Genomic DNA, 16811 nt, shown 5'->3' on the forward strand with positions numbered 1-16811 from the left:
GGTCCTCTTGTGCGCGGTCACTAGACTGTAATGGCAAAACAGCGGGATCGCCCGCAGCTGTAGGCCGCATAGGAGCAATAAAAAAATAAAAAAAGCATAAGTATGTGGCCCCCTTTCACGGTTCTACACTGACCTTCTATCTCCCTACGTGGAAAGCAGGACATCAGGGTCAATGGAGCACAGTGTTGTGGGATTAACAAGTTTCCCTCCAGTGCTTTTCCCCCCCGTAGAACGTTAGGCCTCATGGACGCTGAACTTTGGTTTGGAATCAATCCAAACATGTCTCCAATTAGAGTGGTTGATGGTATTTGAATGTTTTGTCATATAAATTCATTTATATATATATATATATATATATATATATATATATATATATATATATATATATATATATATATATATATATATATATATATATATATATATATATGAATGTGTTTATGTTGATTTAAACCAAGGGTGTCAGACTCGGGTTGGTTCACGGGGCGCTTTAATGTCAACTTGATTTCACGTGGGCCGGACCATTTTAGATATAATATTTAGATTTTTTTATAAATGGATTAAAAGAACTGGATTAAAAGCCTTGAATATTCAGTTTTTTATAGATCTAAAACAATGTTTATTTGAGGGTTTTTTTCTTAGTAAGGGTAAACGTCTTATAATCATTTGTTTTTCATTTCAAATGGAAACAAAATATTCTTTCTAATTATTTTCAATATTAAAGTGGAAAACCAAAAATATTTTTATATATTTATTTTTAGATTTTACAAAATGCTTTTTGAACTAAAAACACCAAAAGAAAAAAAATGGATTAAAAAAATTGCAATTATTGATTTAAAAAGGAGAAAATCAGAATGTCGGCACTCATGATTTACTTACTTGGGCCGCACAAAATGATGCGGTGGGCCAGATTTGGCCCCCGGGCCGCCACTTTGACACCTGTGATTTAAACTATCAAATATTTTTCACGGGACGCCCGGTGGATGAGTAGTTAGCACGTCAGCCTCGCAGTTCTGGGGTCCTGGGTTCAAATACAGGTCGGTCCACCTGTGTGTAGCTTGCATAGCTTCCCTGGGCCAGCGTGGGTTTCCTCTGGGTACTCCGGTTTCCTCCCACATTCCAAAAACATGCATGGTAGGCTAGTTGGACAATCTAAATTGCCTGTAGGTATGAGTGCAAGCATGAATGGTTGTTTGTCTCCTCGTGCCCTGCGATTGGCTGGCCACCAATTCAGGCTGTCCCCCGCCTCGGGCCCCAAATCAGATGGGATAAGCTCCAGCACCACCCGTGACTCTAGTGAGGATAAAGCGGTTCAGAAGATGAATGAATGAATATTTCTCAGATGATGTAATTCCTTGAAAAATAGAATCCAGTATTTCATTTCATTCTCATGGACCTCATCTTCTTCACTGTTGCAGTTCCTGTGCTTGAAGAACATCCGCACCTTCCTGACGTGCTGCTACAGCTCGTTCGGCATGAAGAAAAGTGACCTGTTTGACCCTTTTGACCTGTTTGACTTGCGCGACTTTACAAAGGTAACAATTTAAAGCCTTTATTCATATGAAAACATGCTTTTTCAATGAACATGAGATTCAAAAGTGAGGTCTGGATGCTGGCTTGGGTTTCCCATCCAAGCTATTTTCTTTTACTTGAGTTGAAGTCCAAAGAAGCTTCCAGTTAATCTGATAATCCCTCGCACTGCAAATACGGACCGTATTGGGCATTTTGCGCAGTACTGTATAATCTCACTCAAGCAACCTTCTGTGTCAGGTTCATCCTCGATGGATGAGATTCAGACAGGCTTGTTTACAACATGAACAAGTGGAAATCTGTGTTTTTGTTTGACTTTTTTTTTTTCTCCTCCAGAAGGGAACATGTTAAATATCAAAGCTAGGATAATCCACGTTTTTCCCCTGGTGCCAATGGGAGGATGGGAAGATGCTGCATTAGAACTGATGACAACATGACTAACCTACATTACATTGACCGCCAAGAAATGTTTCATGTTATTATTACTACTACTACTACTTCTACTACCACTCTAACACTCCCAGACAACCACGTTTATAGCTACAATATTACTATTACACAGTGGCGGTCCATGCATTTTCTCGTAGCGCCTTCAACGGGTAAAATCCACTTCCTAGCAGCATTTAATGATTAAATACAAATACTGGAGCTTTTCAGACATTACAACCGGGCCAGGGGGTGATTTCCCGGGAAAAGACAGCGATGGACATCAATGGCGAAACGGCAAAAATGGCACTAAAATGGGGTAAAAGCCACTTGCTAGCAGCATTTAGTGATTAAATACAAATACTGGACCTTAAATACAAACACTGGAGCTTTTCAGATATCATAACTTGGCCCACAATTGAAATATTATTTAGGAATATAGCCATATTTTACTCACCAAAAATCCTTTTTAACTGTACACAATAATATCCATCCTCCTTTCTTTCTTCCTTCCTTCTTTTATATTGCCATCGAAGGTAATGCTGAAAGTCCAGCCTGTCCTGTCGTATTTCTGGCATAGCATTTCTAGCTCGCTCCAAATACAGTTTGGTAGCTCTGGCTAATCACTAGCCAATAATAGTTGGTGAAAGCGATGACGTATCCCTACGCCTGCGACAAGGCAATGACGTATCCCTACGCCTGCGAGAAGGCATTGTGGTGTTGCCAACTCGAAATCTAATTGGTTAAAGCAACAGTCTTATCGACGCTTGTTTAATGCAGCAGAGCCTGCAGAACTGATTGTGAAGGCCTTGAGGCAGATTTCTGACCCTGGCAACAAATAATGGCTGAAATGTGATTGGTTAAATGCGTCAATATGAAAACACACATCTGGAAGCAGTGCAACCAGGGCGAAAAGCAATGAAAGGAAGCTAACAGACAATTTGGAATTATTTAATAAGTATTGATGGACAAAATGTAATATATGATTCAGATATTTCTTAGGCCAGCAGAGAAGGCCTTGAAGGCACTGACGGCCCGCTACTGCTATTACCAGTACTACAACTACTCCAATACGATGACTCCACCATGAGAGAATATTTGACAGAAAGACGTCATTCCATCTTGTTGTAAAAGGACTTTAAAAGGACTCATTTCACACAATTTTTTTTCTTCACATCTAATAATCTCATACTTCAAAGATAACAGTTTGCGAGTGCACCACATGGACAAGAAACCACAGCCGTGCTCATACAGGAAGCTGCATGCAGAGACGGTTAGGTGAAAACCTCATTAGCTGCCACTCAGACTCATTTTTAAAAGTTTAAAAATTTAGCAGTGTGTGTTGTGAGACTGACTCATGTAACTAAATAAAGTTAGAATCTGGGGTTCATCCATAATTTATGAATATCAAGGACTTTCCCAGAGGTTGGCTCGATGGCTCTGTTGGATTTTCTACACAGGGAGGCCCCCAAAAAATATATAAGTATTTGTACGTAACGAGATCTGTTATCAAAATTCTATCAGTGTCGACTGATATCATGATTTCAAGTACAGTAATCCCTCAAATATCGCGGTTCATGTCGACCAGACATTTGCGATAATTGAAAAAACACAAAATAGGATCACCATCATTATTACTACCACAATAGATGTGCATTCTTAACTCATAATTTAACAAATAATGCACTTTCCCAGGTAATGGATACACTTTCCAAGCTCTCGTACACAGCCATCGCACAGCAAGGAGGATTCAAGTAAGTTATTGTTGTCCACGATTATTTTCCCTGTTCTAGATAATTGCAGCACGTAGACACGTAGATTTTTTTGTTTGTTTTTACCTTCCCATTATTCACCCTTATTTGAGGAAACAAACACTGTCGTGCTTTGTCATTTGCAGGCCTTTCCCCACAGAGGACAGTCTAAAGGACGAGGACATTTACAATCACCTGGAAGACCTGATTGAGTATGTATGAGGCATCGCCCCCTTTCTCTCCAAGGGTCCATTACTGCTGTTGATAGAACATAATTATTTCAGCGCTTGTCGGAACCGGATCGGGCCGTCATCTCGGCTCTCCGGGGCTCTGCTCTGTTTATTTGCTATTATTAAAGGTAATGAAGGCGTTTGCATGACGTGCCTATTAAAATACCCGAGATTGAGGTTGGGTTACCTGAGGGCCAACAAAGATTTTAATGTGTGTTGAACAGTCGTGCCAGGTGAGGACGCACGGGGATCGTGTTTGGATGTTTTACAAAGGGGGGATTTTTTTTTCAAGTTGGAAAAGTTTGTCACAGTGTTTTGGTCACCTATGCTAAAAAAATGGAATGAACGTTTACGTCAAGGGTGTCAGACTCGGGTTGGTTCGGGGGTCGCTTTAACGTCAACTTGATTTCACGTGGGCCGGACCATTTTAGATATAATATTTAGATTTTTTTTATAAATGGATTAAAAGAACTGGATTAAAAGGCCTGAATATTCAGTTTTTTATAGATCTAAAACAATGTTTATTTTAGCTTTTTTTAAATATATTTTTAGATTTTACAAAAGGATTTTTTGAACTAAAAACACAGAAAAAAATGGATTAAAAAATTACAATTATTGATTTAAAAGGGGGAAAATCAGGAAATGTAATATACATCTATACTCTTCATTTTAATTTGATCGTAAAACAGAAAGTCGGCACTCATGATTTACTTTCCCGGGCCACACAAAATGATGCGGCCCGGGCCGCCACTTTGACACGTGGCTTAGGTGGTCTGTTTGTCTATTGCTGAATTTTGGTAGCAATGGAGTGTAATGTTGGGTTATGGAAAAAATGTTTGTTGGTTTCCTGGAAATTAATGAAATGGCGAATATTTTAATTCGTGATCTGTTGAGATTTTTCTGCGCGTTTACAAATGTGTTGCTTTGGGAATTTTCCTGGTATTAAATGTCCATTTTGGACAAGTTTAGCTATAAAAGGTGCTGTTGAAATAAAATTGGATTGGATTGGATAACTTTATTCATCCCGTTTTCGGGAAATTTCATTGTCACAGTAGCAAGCGGGTGAGAATACAGACACATAAAAATACATTTTAGATATAAATAGATAGAAAGAAACCAAGCCACAGGTGGGGCCGAGTCGCAAAGGCCGCAGAACAACAAAGCAAAAAGCACAAAGTACAAAGCAAAGCTAAGTATATGGGATCATTAAGAATCATTAAATCAAATCATTAAGACAGAAAAGCAGCAAAAACACAAAACGAGCAAGAGCAGACGGAGCTACCGCTACCGGCTGCCACTTGAGCGGCGCCATCTTGGTTGCAGTAGCAAAAACGGATACAGACTCAAGAAAAAGACGTTGTAGAGTTAGATAAAACTGGAAACACACACAGGAAGTCTTGATGGGGAACTTCTGCAGACTGGGACAGAGGTTGAAAATATGCAGAGTCACTCTTCCAAGCTTATTGTAGACGACAACTGTGTACTCATGGTGGTCATGTTTGCTAAAAATTTCATGTTGCTAAGTAAAGAGTGTACATTTTTTACCAAAAATACCTTAAAATGTGCACAAAATGGGAGACGTCACATTTTTTATAGTGAAACATAGTAGCTAGTTAATTTCAGATTTTGGAGTAAAATGTACTTCTTGGTCCATTTTGTTTTTGCTTACGTTTGTGTATAACTGACTTTTAGAGTGGAATTTTTAAAAGCAATCTGGGGTATGCGACCAGGTAAAAGTTTGATCTTTTATTTGTGGGACCCATAGTGAAAACGCCATGGAAGATGAGGAAGACTTATACGCAGCGGTTTACAGCCTGGAAGAAGACTATGCAGGCGGAGAGATTTACGAGGACCTTATGAGGACTGAGCAGCAGGTACGTACGATTCTACAAGGATCAGCACTCCGTATTCCAGTTAGCGGCTCCATGAAAGCACTTTCCGTGCCTTCATTAAGATTCTAAGCCGGTCGTATTTCTTTCCAGAAGCAGGTGGAGATGTCAGACGTTCGCAGTTGCTGCCTCTCCGAGATCAAGCAGACGGAGGAGAAGTACACGGAGACGTTGGAATCCATCGAGAAGGTATACGTGGCCCCCCGCTGAGCTGTCGCAATTCCACTGTCGTCGCCATTCGGGCTTTGCCTAATGGACCCCAAACTAGGCAATAGTTCATCCTTGAGGATTTTGGCAATTAAAAGAAAAATGAGTATGGAGAGAAAGGGTTGGGCTCTGTCAGGAAAATAATTTTATGCAGAATCGTTACTGAGGAGCATTAATTAACCTAATTATTGATCCATTGTGATTAATCTACCTAACTAACTAATCAACCTGGTCACCTCAGCCCAGTTCCTCTGTATATGTTGGATTTTGGTTCCCTGGAGAGAGAACTTGATCCTTCCATCATGTGGCTGGAAAACAGTTTCTTGGTTTGAATCTCAGGTTTTCCTGTGCAGCAAAGAGCCACATTCATTTTAGCCGGGAGCCGCATGTGGCTCGAGAGCCGCGTGTACCCCACCAGGTACTCGGACGTTTCGTCGAAAGACGTTTTGTCCCCGGACGTTTGGTTGAACGGACATTTGGTCGAGCGGACGTTTGGTCGAGCGGACGTTTGGTCGAGCGGACGTTTGGTCGAGCGGACGTTTGGTCGAGCGGACGTTTGGTCGAGCGGACGTTTGGTCGAGCGGACGTTTGGTCGAGCGGACGTTTGGTCACCGGGTTGTTACTGTTGAAACTAGCTCTCAAAATTATAATCATGAGAGAGAGAGTTTAATATCTAAATATCTAATATCAAAATATAAACAGTAAACTCTCTGTCATAATTTGACAGCGAGCGAACCCGGCAACCAAACGCCCATTCTACCAAACGTCCGTTCTACCAAACGTCCGGGGACCAAACGTCTTTCGACGAAACGTCCAGTCACGATGCCACCCTGGCTTAGTGCTTGTTAGTGGATTTTCAGTGGGATTTACTGTGGTCGTCTATTCCTCGCCCTTTCGTCTTCATTTTCGGTGTTGTTTTATGTAATGTTACTGCTTTGGCCCTAATTTGCAATGCTGCTGCAGTTCTGTTATGAATTAATACACACTAACATACATATTGTCGCCAGTAGGTTGCATAATGACGCTTTTGTGTGTGTGTGTGTCTCTCACACAGTGTTTTCTCAACCCACTCAAGAATTTTTTCTCCATGGCTGAAATCGATCAAGTGTTTGTCAACATCCCAGTGAGTTTTCCATTTTTTAAATTTATAATTATTACCATGTAAGCACCGCCTTAATTCCCCCCGCAGGATTTGGTCAAGGTTCACAAGAGCCTCATGGCAGACGTTCAGGATTCCATCCTGAACAAGAATGCTTTAAATCTCTACCAGATATTTATAAGCTACAAGGAGAGGTATTTGCCATTCGGATTTATTAATGTTTTTCTCATTCATTTTCTGAATCGAGGATTTTAAATCTGGTCCGGTAGGCTTCTCATTTACGGCATCTACTGCAGCCGTGTGGAGATTGCCATCGCCGTGCTGGACCTCATCTGCAAGGAGAAGGAGGATGTTCGGCTCAAACTGGAGGTCAACATTTCACAAATGACCTAAAATAGAGTAAAATTATCATTCAGGGCAAAATGCTCATCAAATGTGGTCATCATCAATTTGCATTTATTGTAGCATATTTGTTTCAGGAGTGTTCCAAGAGAGCCAATAGAGGCAAGTTCACTCTGAGGGATCTGCTGGTGGTCCCCATGCAGAGGGTCCTAAAGTACCACCTTTTGCTCCAGGTATTATTTTTTAATTCCTCTTCCTGCAATGACATGATATGTTTGTGCTTTTTAGCAAAATATGTATAGAATTCAAAATAATCGCTTCACCGTAAGGCCGTTAAACCTTGAGACTCCCTTAGCCAATCAGAGGCCTAATTTCTTTTTTTTTCTGTCATTGACGGTTAATTTGTTGTAATTTGATCTGTTAGTATTTCCAATTGTTAGTAAATCATTAATATATTTCATTATTTATATTTTTCTTGGCAGTGTACAAAATATAACAATCAAGATCATTACTTTTCAATAAATAATGTTTTAACACATTGAGGAAAATGCTAATCTTTTTAAAATTATTAACTGCGGTATGAAAATATTTTCAATATGTGCCCATAATGAGTAATAATTCAACACTTAATCATTGTCATGCATTTATCATTTTTATTCACAATTTAAAATAGAGTAAATATATATATATATCCTATTTTAGGGTCTATTGTTATAAAACTAAATACTGCAAATTGGTTTACAGGGTTAACACAAATCCAAAGCATGTCAGAGTAATGAAAAATATTATTAAAAAATAGTTGGGGACATCCAAGTGAGGTGCACATTTATGTTGTATCCACTGGAGGGAAACATTCTCCACATTTTTGCTCCATTTTACAAAAACCTAAAAGTATGTGTGTCACTGAGGTTTTAAAAATATTGAAGATGCCCCTGAATAAGTTAAATATTACTTGAAAATGTCATCATTTGGAGTATTGTCAATGTAAATGAAGACTTTTAGTATGAACAGCAGCCTTTTGAAGTGTAAGAAAAGTGTAAGAAATGCTCCCTCCCTCGTGGCCTCCTTCATTCGCTTTGACCTTCACAAAGGTCTTCGTCCTCAGGTGTCGTCAACAGATGGCCCACATCAATAACGTCCCAGTGTCGATTCCCCGAGAGGATGAAGTTTTTTTTCTTCCCCTTTTTTCTTTTAAATCCCCTCACCATCAAAACTATTACATAACCCCAAAAGTCTTCACTTGTACACTTGTATTGGGATTAAAAAAGAATAAATCAATGAATACTTTTGAGCAAATTTTGACTACAGAGGACTCGAGGGAAGAAAAAAAAGTTTCTTTTGTGTCCGAAAAAGGAAAACTGTAGTTTTAAAGAGAATGGAAAGTTTATTGTGGGAATTAAAAAAAGTAATCTAGGTAGGCATCAATGTTTTAAAATGAGAATAGCAATTTCAATGTTTTGGGGGGGCAAAAAAGTAATATTAAGTAACCATTTTATTTCAGATGATGAGGGTACATTTTTTTCATTTTTGTTATTTTTTTAAAAAAGAAAAACAAAACCACCATCTCGAAGAAATTAAATACATATGCATGAATTTTCTAAAAACAAAGTGATAAAACCAAATCTTTTTCTCATTTTGTTTTAAATTATGGAAATAAATAACATTTGAGATGTAAATTTAAAGTGTTATTGTTAATGTAGCCAATGTGTTTTTTAAAAGGAAATAATTTGAATTTTGGATGCAACATTTGAAAAATTCTGGGGATAAAAAATCCCCATTAAATGTGCGTTTATGCAAACAAAATCCGATACTACTAAGTTCTCTCCACATCTTCTCAGGAGCTGCTCAAGCACACTCACGATTCTGCAGAAAAGAGCAACCTTAAGATTGCCCTGGATGCCATGAAAGTAGGTAAAAAGAAGTTCCCTAACTTAGTTGAGCACTTTTAGGGCCAATTTATTTCCTTTTAGTCACTGAAATCTACACATAATTGTTCTTTTGTACTCGTGTCAAAGCAATGTGTTCTCAACAAATATACTGTATTTTTTAACTGTAATGTTCACCCAAATGTGGAATAAAAGTAACAGAAAAATGCCACTTTTTTCTTAAAGTGACAGTCGGAGAGATTAAAGTGCATTTGTGTATTTCAGGATTTGGCTCAGTTTGTCAACGAGCTGAAGAGGGACAACGAGACAATTCGGGAGATGGACCAATACCAGCGCTCCATTGAGAACCTTGTACGCCAAAAGTAACAGTTTCATCGCATTATTAATTTATTGAAGTAGTAATGCGATTAAATGTGTTGAGGGTCTCTCTGCTGAAAAGTCTGATTTGGAAAAAGTAGCTATTGGCTTGAAATAATACAATAATTGTGGCCAACAGTAATGAGTCAAATGTCAGCATTTACGGCCAAAGTGCTTAAATCAAGTATTTTCACGCATATAAGGCGCACCGCATTATAAGGCGCACCCTCAATGAATGACACATTTTATTTTTTTTCCATATATAAAGCACACTGGATTATAAGGCGCCCTGTCTATTTTGGAGAAAATTTAAGACTTAAGTGCGCCTTATAGTCGTGAAAATACGGTAAATGTGTGTTATTGGGTGGTAATTGAATTAGCGTGCGATTTGATTGTGTGAAGGAATGTCAGTGTCATCTGAAAATAATACAAAATAATACGTTAAGTAGAAAGTGATTGATCGTTAATGACGGTTAAATACCAAGATAATTCATTTTGTGAAAAAAAAATACGTTAAGTGCGAATACATGTATATTGTGTAAAAAATCATGAGAATTAAGTCATTTTAGGAGAATAATTAGCCTCTGCGTAGTAGCTGTAAATTCTGGACCATAAGGGATTTGTTTACTTCTTTATTAGAATATGTTGGAGGACATTAGAGTGAGGAAAATGTTATATTTTTTGTTGCAAAACTTGTTATGAATGCTACTAGGTGGGCTTATAGAATTGGATGCATACAGTTCAATGCTTTAGTCTGTCTTTGGAGATGTTTTGGAGGTTTGCCTTTTGAAGGGTTCAGTTCACAGCCTTCAAAACTGACATATTGCTCCAGACAGAGAGCGTGAGAGAGGTAGAAGAAGGTCAAGAGCAACAAGGAAGTGTGGACGGATGTCTGTGGTGGATGGACAGAAGTATCCATTTCTGAGTTAGATCCTCTTTATATTTTGTGGCATTAACCAAGAGCATCTACTTTAAGAACCAGCCTCTCATTCGCTACGGTCGCCCGAGAGGAGATGGAGAAATGCGGATTGTGTCCAACTTTGACCGCAGGAAACTGGACAGGTTGGTGGAAAAGAGATTTTGTCCTTCGCTTGAACATCCAACCTGATTTAACTGTGTTAAATGTTCATTTTTTTCGGTTGTTATTTGCCTTTCAGACACCTTTTCTTGTTCGACGTGGCCGCCGTGGTGTGCAAGCGACGTGGCGATAATTACGAAATGAAGGATGTGCTTGACCTCAACGTCTTCAAGATAACGGACAACCCCTTGTCGGATAAGGAGGGCAAGAAGGTGGGCTCCAGCACCCTTCACATGTTAGTGCATGGTTATTATATTACACCACATGTGTCAAAGTGGCGGCCCGGGGGCCGAATCTGGCTCGCCGCATCATTTTATGTGGCCCGGGAAATCATGAGTGCCGACTTTCTGTTTTAGGATCAAATTAAAATGAAGAGTATAGATGTATATTAAATTTCCTGATTTTCCCCCTTTTAAATCAATAATTGTAATTTTTTAATCATTTTTTTCTGTGTTTTTAGTTCAAAAATCCTTTTGGAAAATCTAAAAATATATTTAAAAAGCTAAAATAAACATTGTTTTAGATCTATAAAAAAAACTGAATATTCAGGGTTTTTAATCCAGTTCTTTTAATCCATTTATTAAAAAAACATCAAAATATTATATCTAAAATGGTCCGGTCCACGTGAAATCAAGTTGATGTTAAAGTGGCCCGCGAACCAACCCAAGTCTGACACCCCTGTATTAGACACTTCCGAAAAAGAGAAAAAAATCTATCATATGCTGGTTTCTGGATCAGCAAGACCAGTACCAAAACCACAACAAATCTAACAACTATAGATTTGCTGGATAGGCTCCAGCACCCCACGACCCTGACCAGGATAAGCTGTATTGAAAACAAATGACAAAAGTAGACATTTTAGACACATTTTTCATATTATAGTCCATCCCAATTAAACAATCAACACATTATGCCTGAAAAAAAAAAAAATCATTCCGCGAACACATCCCGCCACATGGCCGCCAAGCTAATAGCGAGTGATGAATGCGCGCGGTGGTCCAAGGCCGCTCACCACGATATATCATTCGCCGCTAAATGAAACTTCAGAGCGTAAAGGCGGAAGAGCGGCGGCGCTGATTTAACGCACCGCGGAGCCCGAAAACACTTGTGGAGTTCACTGGGGCCGCAAACAATGGCGGGCGACGGCCAAAGCTGATTTGATCAGATCTGACACGACAAGCTGCAGCACATTAGGACCCGAGTGAAGTCCTTGCTTTGGGAACACCCGGGAAATCGACCCTTGAAATGTCTGGGGAGGACATGTTCAACCTCATTGGCCCGGCGATCGAGTGGTTAGCACGTCGGCCTTGCATTTCCGGGGTCGAGGGTTCGATCCCAGATGGGTCCTCATTGTATGGGGTTTACGTGGGTTTTCTCAGGGTACTCCCACATCCCAAAAACATGCATGTAGGCTGGTTGAACACTCTAAATTGCCCCTAGCTAGTTATGATTGGTTGTCCGTTTCCTTGTGCCCTGTGATTGGTTGGCCACCAATTCAGGGTGTCTCCCGCCTGGTGTCTGAAGTCAGCTGGGCTCCAGCACCCCCTGAGACCCTTGTTAAGATAAGTGGTGCAGAAAATGAATGAATAGACACGTGCAACAACGCGGCATCAGCTGGTGAAGTAATATTAGAGGAGGAGTAATGTTAATATTGTTGATTAATATTGTTTGTTCTCCTCTTTTAGTGGTGTTATGGCTTCTATGTGACACACCAACAGGGCCACACGGGCTTTGAGCTCTTCTTTAAGACCAGAGAGCTGAAGAAGAAATGGCTTGATCAGTTTGAAATGGCTGTGTAAGGATGCTTTTTATTCTTTATTATTATGTAGATATATTTTTTGGGGTAGATCTACTTGAAGATGTAGTTTTATGTGTTCATCATTTGCATTAGAATGCATGTGTTTCATACAAAGAGTGTTTGAGTAGGTCTTCACTCTTCGCCGTAATTAAGAAAGGACACTGCTGACAGGAGTTTGATAACACACACATTAAATACACAAGATAAAATCCAAACAACTCACTTCCTCTCTTTATTTTATTTTTATTTTGTAGGCTTAGTTCATTCGAAACCCCCAAACACACTCACACTCAAGCTGAAAGTGTGTGCTACACATACAGTTCAGTTATATTTAACTTTAGTTAGTTGTATTTAACTTTAATGCTCGAACATTCTTTTGCAATCTTGAAGAGATGCTTAGTTTCATCTATTTTGGTACTTTTTTTTCTCTTCAAATCTTATATTTTAATTGGACGGTAAGGCCTACCATGCTACTGCATTTAAATGTTTGTTATGGTAGGCAATCTAAGTCTTTTTTTGAGTGGTACTAGGTGTCAAAAACCCTGAACTAGACCAAAACACTCATCTTGTCACCATGCAAATTTTTTGATTTTCTTTCATCCTGTTTGGTTCTTCAGATCTAACATCCGCCCGGAGTTGGCCAGCCACAACGCCCACCAGTTCAAGATGCACACTTTTGAGAAAATCTCTTCATGTAGCTTCTGTCACCTTCTCCTCAAGTAACACTCACATGTTTGCATCACAGTTGCATCTCAAAAAAATCATGAAACCCTGCCTGTGTCTGTCCATGCAGGGGTGTCTTTAACCAAGGTTACATTTGTTTAAAATGTGCACGGGCCATCCACAAGGAATGTTTGGGTCAGCTGGGGATTTGCCGCAGGGCGGGTGAGCATAAATTTTGCACAACTCTTTGATCCCCCTTAAAAAAGGGGCATCTACTGATTAGATTAAATATGATATCATGCTTACCCGTTACAGATGCATAGAAAACAATGATTAGAAATTTACAGATCATAATAATAAGAGGTCCATGGTGAACAAATCTCTATACTATATAGTTCTATATAGTATTCAAGGGGCCCCGTTGACACCCATCGCACTCGGGTCCTGTTCATATTTGTTCCGGCACTGGCACATACTACTAAAAATGTGGTCATCGGTGTTCAGACTATTAAATATGGTTTATTAGTGGTGCAATAATGCAGTGAGAATAATGCACACGATTTGGTAGCGTTCACAACAATCTAACATACAACTGCACAAACCATCAGTTATGGTGTATTAAAGGTGCAGGTTTTTAAAATGTATTAGATGTGCACTGAGTAGCTAATGTGGTAAATTGCAGGTGAACAGACCATTAAACAACTAGCTACATTACTTGGAACATTAAATACTGTGTGATGTGAATTCTGCATGTGCAAAAAGCCAAAATGGTCCAAATATGATACATTTGAGATGCACCACTCATTAAGGTGATTATTAAGAAATCTAGCTCAGGCTTTACAGGTGTATTATGGATGAACAAATAGGCAGTCTTTTGAAGACAAGACATCAATGTTCTCATTTTCCCACAGCAGAGTCGTCCAAGCATCGTTTCAGGGTAAGAAGACCTTCAGCCATATTTATAACCTCTGCTATTTACATTAGATTGATTGTAATACATTAATTGTATTTGCTCAAAGATGAAAGCTCCTTAAGTGCACTGTCCTCTTAATGTCTGTCCACTATAATGACTGTGACTCGTTGTTTAGGTCACGTTGAGCCCATCTCCTCAGGAAGGCACGACACCAGCAGACCCAGGTCAGTTTAAAAAATATACCGTATTTTCACGACTATAAGGCACACTTAAAAGTCTTAAATTTTCTCAAAAATAGACAGGGCACCTTATAATCCAGGGTGCTTTATATATAGAAAAAAAAATTAAATGTGTCATTCGTTGAGGATGCGCCTTATAATGTGGTGTGCCTTATAATGTGGTGCGCCTTATAATGTGGTGCGCCTTATAATGCGGTGCGCCTTATAGTCGTGAAAATATGGTATATATTTTTTACTTTTTGCCCCCTCATAGGAAAATATAGAAATATAGAGCTACGTCGACTTAAAAGTGACCACACTTGCAGGCGTCAAGTGAGAATACGAGTGTGTGGAGGTGGGAAGGGGTCAGCGTCAGTTAATGGCTTCCTCAGTGGGTCCGGATGTAGGCGGAAGACAGAGTGGCTGTGTCGTCCACCCTGGCAAGAGCGCTTCGTCTCCGACACGAACTCCAACGCCGGCAGCTGTGTTTTTTACTGTGCCTTGAAAAATATTGCTTCTGCGAGCAGTCGGGAGGATGGAGAGAAATCTGCTGCCAAAATGAATGGCGGCTTTTGGAAAAGGATCATTGTGTGTGTGTGTGTTTTTGAACATAATTTCCAGCTTTTCTTTTCATTTTTATTGTTTTTTAAAGATAATTGCTTCTGATATTGTGGTAACAGTTTGGGAGGGCAGTGAGGTTTGTAAAACATGGCTATGATTTCATTTGAAAAATATGTTCTCACTCGTGAAATTTGAAAAAAATGAGTTTATCTAATTAAAATAATGCACTTTTTTACGTAATTGCTTCTGAATTTGTGGTAACAGTTTGGGAGGGCAGTGAGGTTTGTAAATTATGGCTAAGATTTCATTTGAAAAATATGTTCTCACTCGTCAAATTTGAAAAAAATGAGTTTATCTAATTAAAATAATGCACTTTTTTACGTAATTGCTTCTGAATTTGTGGTAACAGTTTAGGAGGGCAGTGAGGTTTGTAAATTATGGCTAAGATTTCATTTGAAAAATATGTTCTCACTCGTGAAATTACAAAAAATGAGTTTATCTAATCAAAATAATGCACGTTTTTTGGTTTTTTTTAAACGTAAGAATGCATCTTCCTTAGATTTGACTGCTCTGGTTTGAGTTGCAAGTGTAATTGTGATGCTGTGTTCAAGGTCTTCCTCGGATGCTGGTGATCCGAGCTTACGATGGAGTCCCCTGCCCGCCGTGCGGACCCCCGCTGTCTGCCCATGCCGGTGACGTGATCGAGCTGATGTTCGCCGACCTGCACAGCTCCTGGTGGCAGGTGTGTGTTTTCGGCGTGTGTGCTACTCGCGGTGGTTGTGACTCTTAAGGGAGAAGGTGACGTGTCACGGCTCATCGATTTGAGTCCAGGCGGTGTGTGTGTGTTTGTGTGTGTGTGTGTGTGTGTGTGTGTGTGCCAGGAATTATGTCAACTTTAGCTAACAGTGGCAATGTAAAGAAGACAACTGTGCTATTGAAAATATTTTATATCTCACAAGTGTAGCTTGGTCTAAAATGATCAACATTCATTATCATTGTCTATCAATCAATAGCCTTTATTGTCATCATACACAGCTGTGTATAACGAAATTGGTGGTGCTACTCCAAGCTTTTCAAAGTGTGTTTTCCCAGTAAAAAAACATAAATAGTAGTATAAAAGTATAAAAAGTCATATCCCGGCTAAGTGAATTCTGAAATATTGCACAGAATTCTGAAATATTGCACAGATTCTAAAATATTGCACAGATTTCTAAGATATTGCACATTGTTATTGCACACCCGCAAGTTATTGCACAGAAGGGATTGTGTGTCGTGCTAGCTGAAGTTCAGAGTCCTGATGGCTGTGGGAAAAAAACTGTCCTTAAGTCTATTTGTCCGTACTTTGTGAGACGTTTGTAAGCCATTTTAAAGCATAAATTTCATCCAGAATTTCCTACTGGAGTTGCTTTTTTCCCTCCAAAAGCAGAAAACCTCTTCCATTCACTTTCAAATAAAGAAAAACAGCAATTGTTTTCATTGAAACGTTGTCGCGACGTATTTATTACGAGGTCATCCAATTTGACCCGGCATTATTCTTCTGCTTTGTTCTAGGTGTTCTTGTCTGTCACTTAGACTATGACACGATATATGTAGTGTAACACATGACGCACAGGTCATGTGACTCCCTCATCCCATGTCTGGCGTCGCATGATGTCAATGCCGCGCCGCGTTGATGAATTTAAAACGCTTTGGCAAGACAATAACGCAATTGCCATTTGCCGCCTGCAGAGGGGCTCTTAATGGCAGTCAGCAACCTCTGATCCGAGCGCTTGACCTCATCTGTTTTTTTTAAAGGCCACAGACTTATCTCAGGTGTTCCCGCCTGGAACGAGAGCCCCATCCTTCATGTCGGTTTGTGCTGAA

General features: G+C 39.5%; 1 protein-coding gene across 2 annotated transcripts in view; it reads left to right on the forward strand.

The window, feature by feature from the left end:
• LOC144086066 (guanine nucleotide exchange factor VAV3-like) overlaps positions 1–16811 on the forward strand; it is a 31582-nt gene that overhangs the window by 2791 nt on the left and 11980 nt on the right. For both annotated transcript variants that reach the window (XM_077615836.1, XM_077615837.1), the window contains exons 3-21: positions 1419–1535; positions 3652–3710; positions 3854–3919; positions 5703–5811; positions 5920–6015; positions 7088–7156; positions 7223–7326; positions 7402–7501; positions 7612–7707; positions 9313–9381; positions 9625–9711; positions 10694–10779; positions 10875–11007; positions 12481–12590; positions 13211–13312; positions 13387–13478; positions 14168–14193; positions 14345–14393; positions 15560–15690. In XM_077615836.1, the coding sequence (XP_077471962.1) occupies positions 1419–1535; positions 3652–3710; positions 3854–3919; positions 5703–5811; positions 5920–6015; positions 7088–7156; positions 7223–7326; positions 7402–7501; positions 7612–7707; positions 9313–9381; positions 9625–9711; positions 10694–10779; positions 10875–11007; positions 12481–12590; positions 13211–13312; positions 13387–13478; positions 14168–14193; positions 14345–14393; positions 15560–15690 (1701 nt within the window). The remainder of the gene's footprint in view (positions 1–1418; positions 1536–3651; positions 3711–3853; positions 3920–5702; positions 5812–5919; positions 6016–7087; positions 7157–7222; positions 7327–7401; positions 7502–7611; positions 7708–9312; positions 9382–9624; positions 9712–10693; positions 10780–10874; positions 11008–12480; positions 12591–13210; positions 13313–13386; positions 13479–14167; positions 14194–14344; positions 14394–15559; positions 15691–16811) is intronic.

The sequence above is a fragment of the Stigmatopora argus genome, chromosome 12 (assembly GCF_051989625.1).
Source record: "Stigmatopora argus isolate UIUO_Sarg chromosome 12, RoL_Sarg_1.0, whole genome shotgun sequence".
NCBI classification, from domain to species: Eukaryota; Metazoa; Chordata; class Actinopteri; order Syngnathiformes; family Syngnathidae; genus Stigmatopora; species Stigmatopora argus.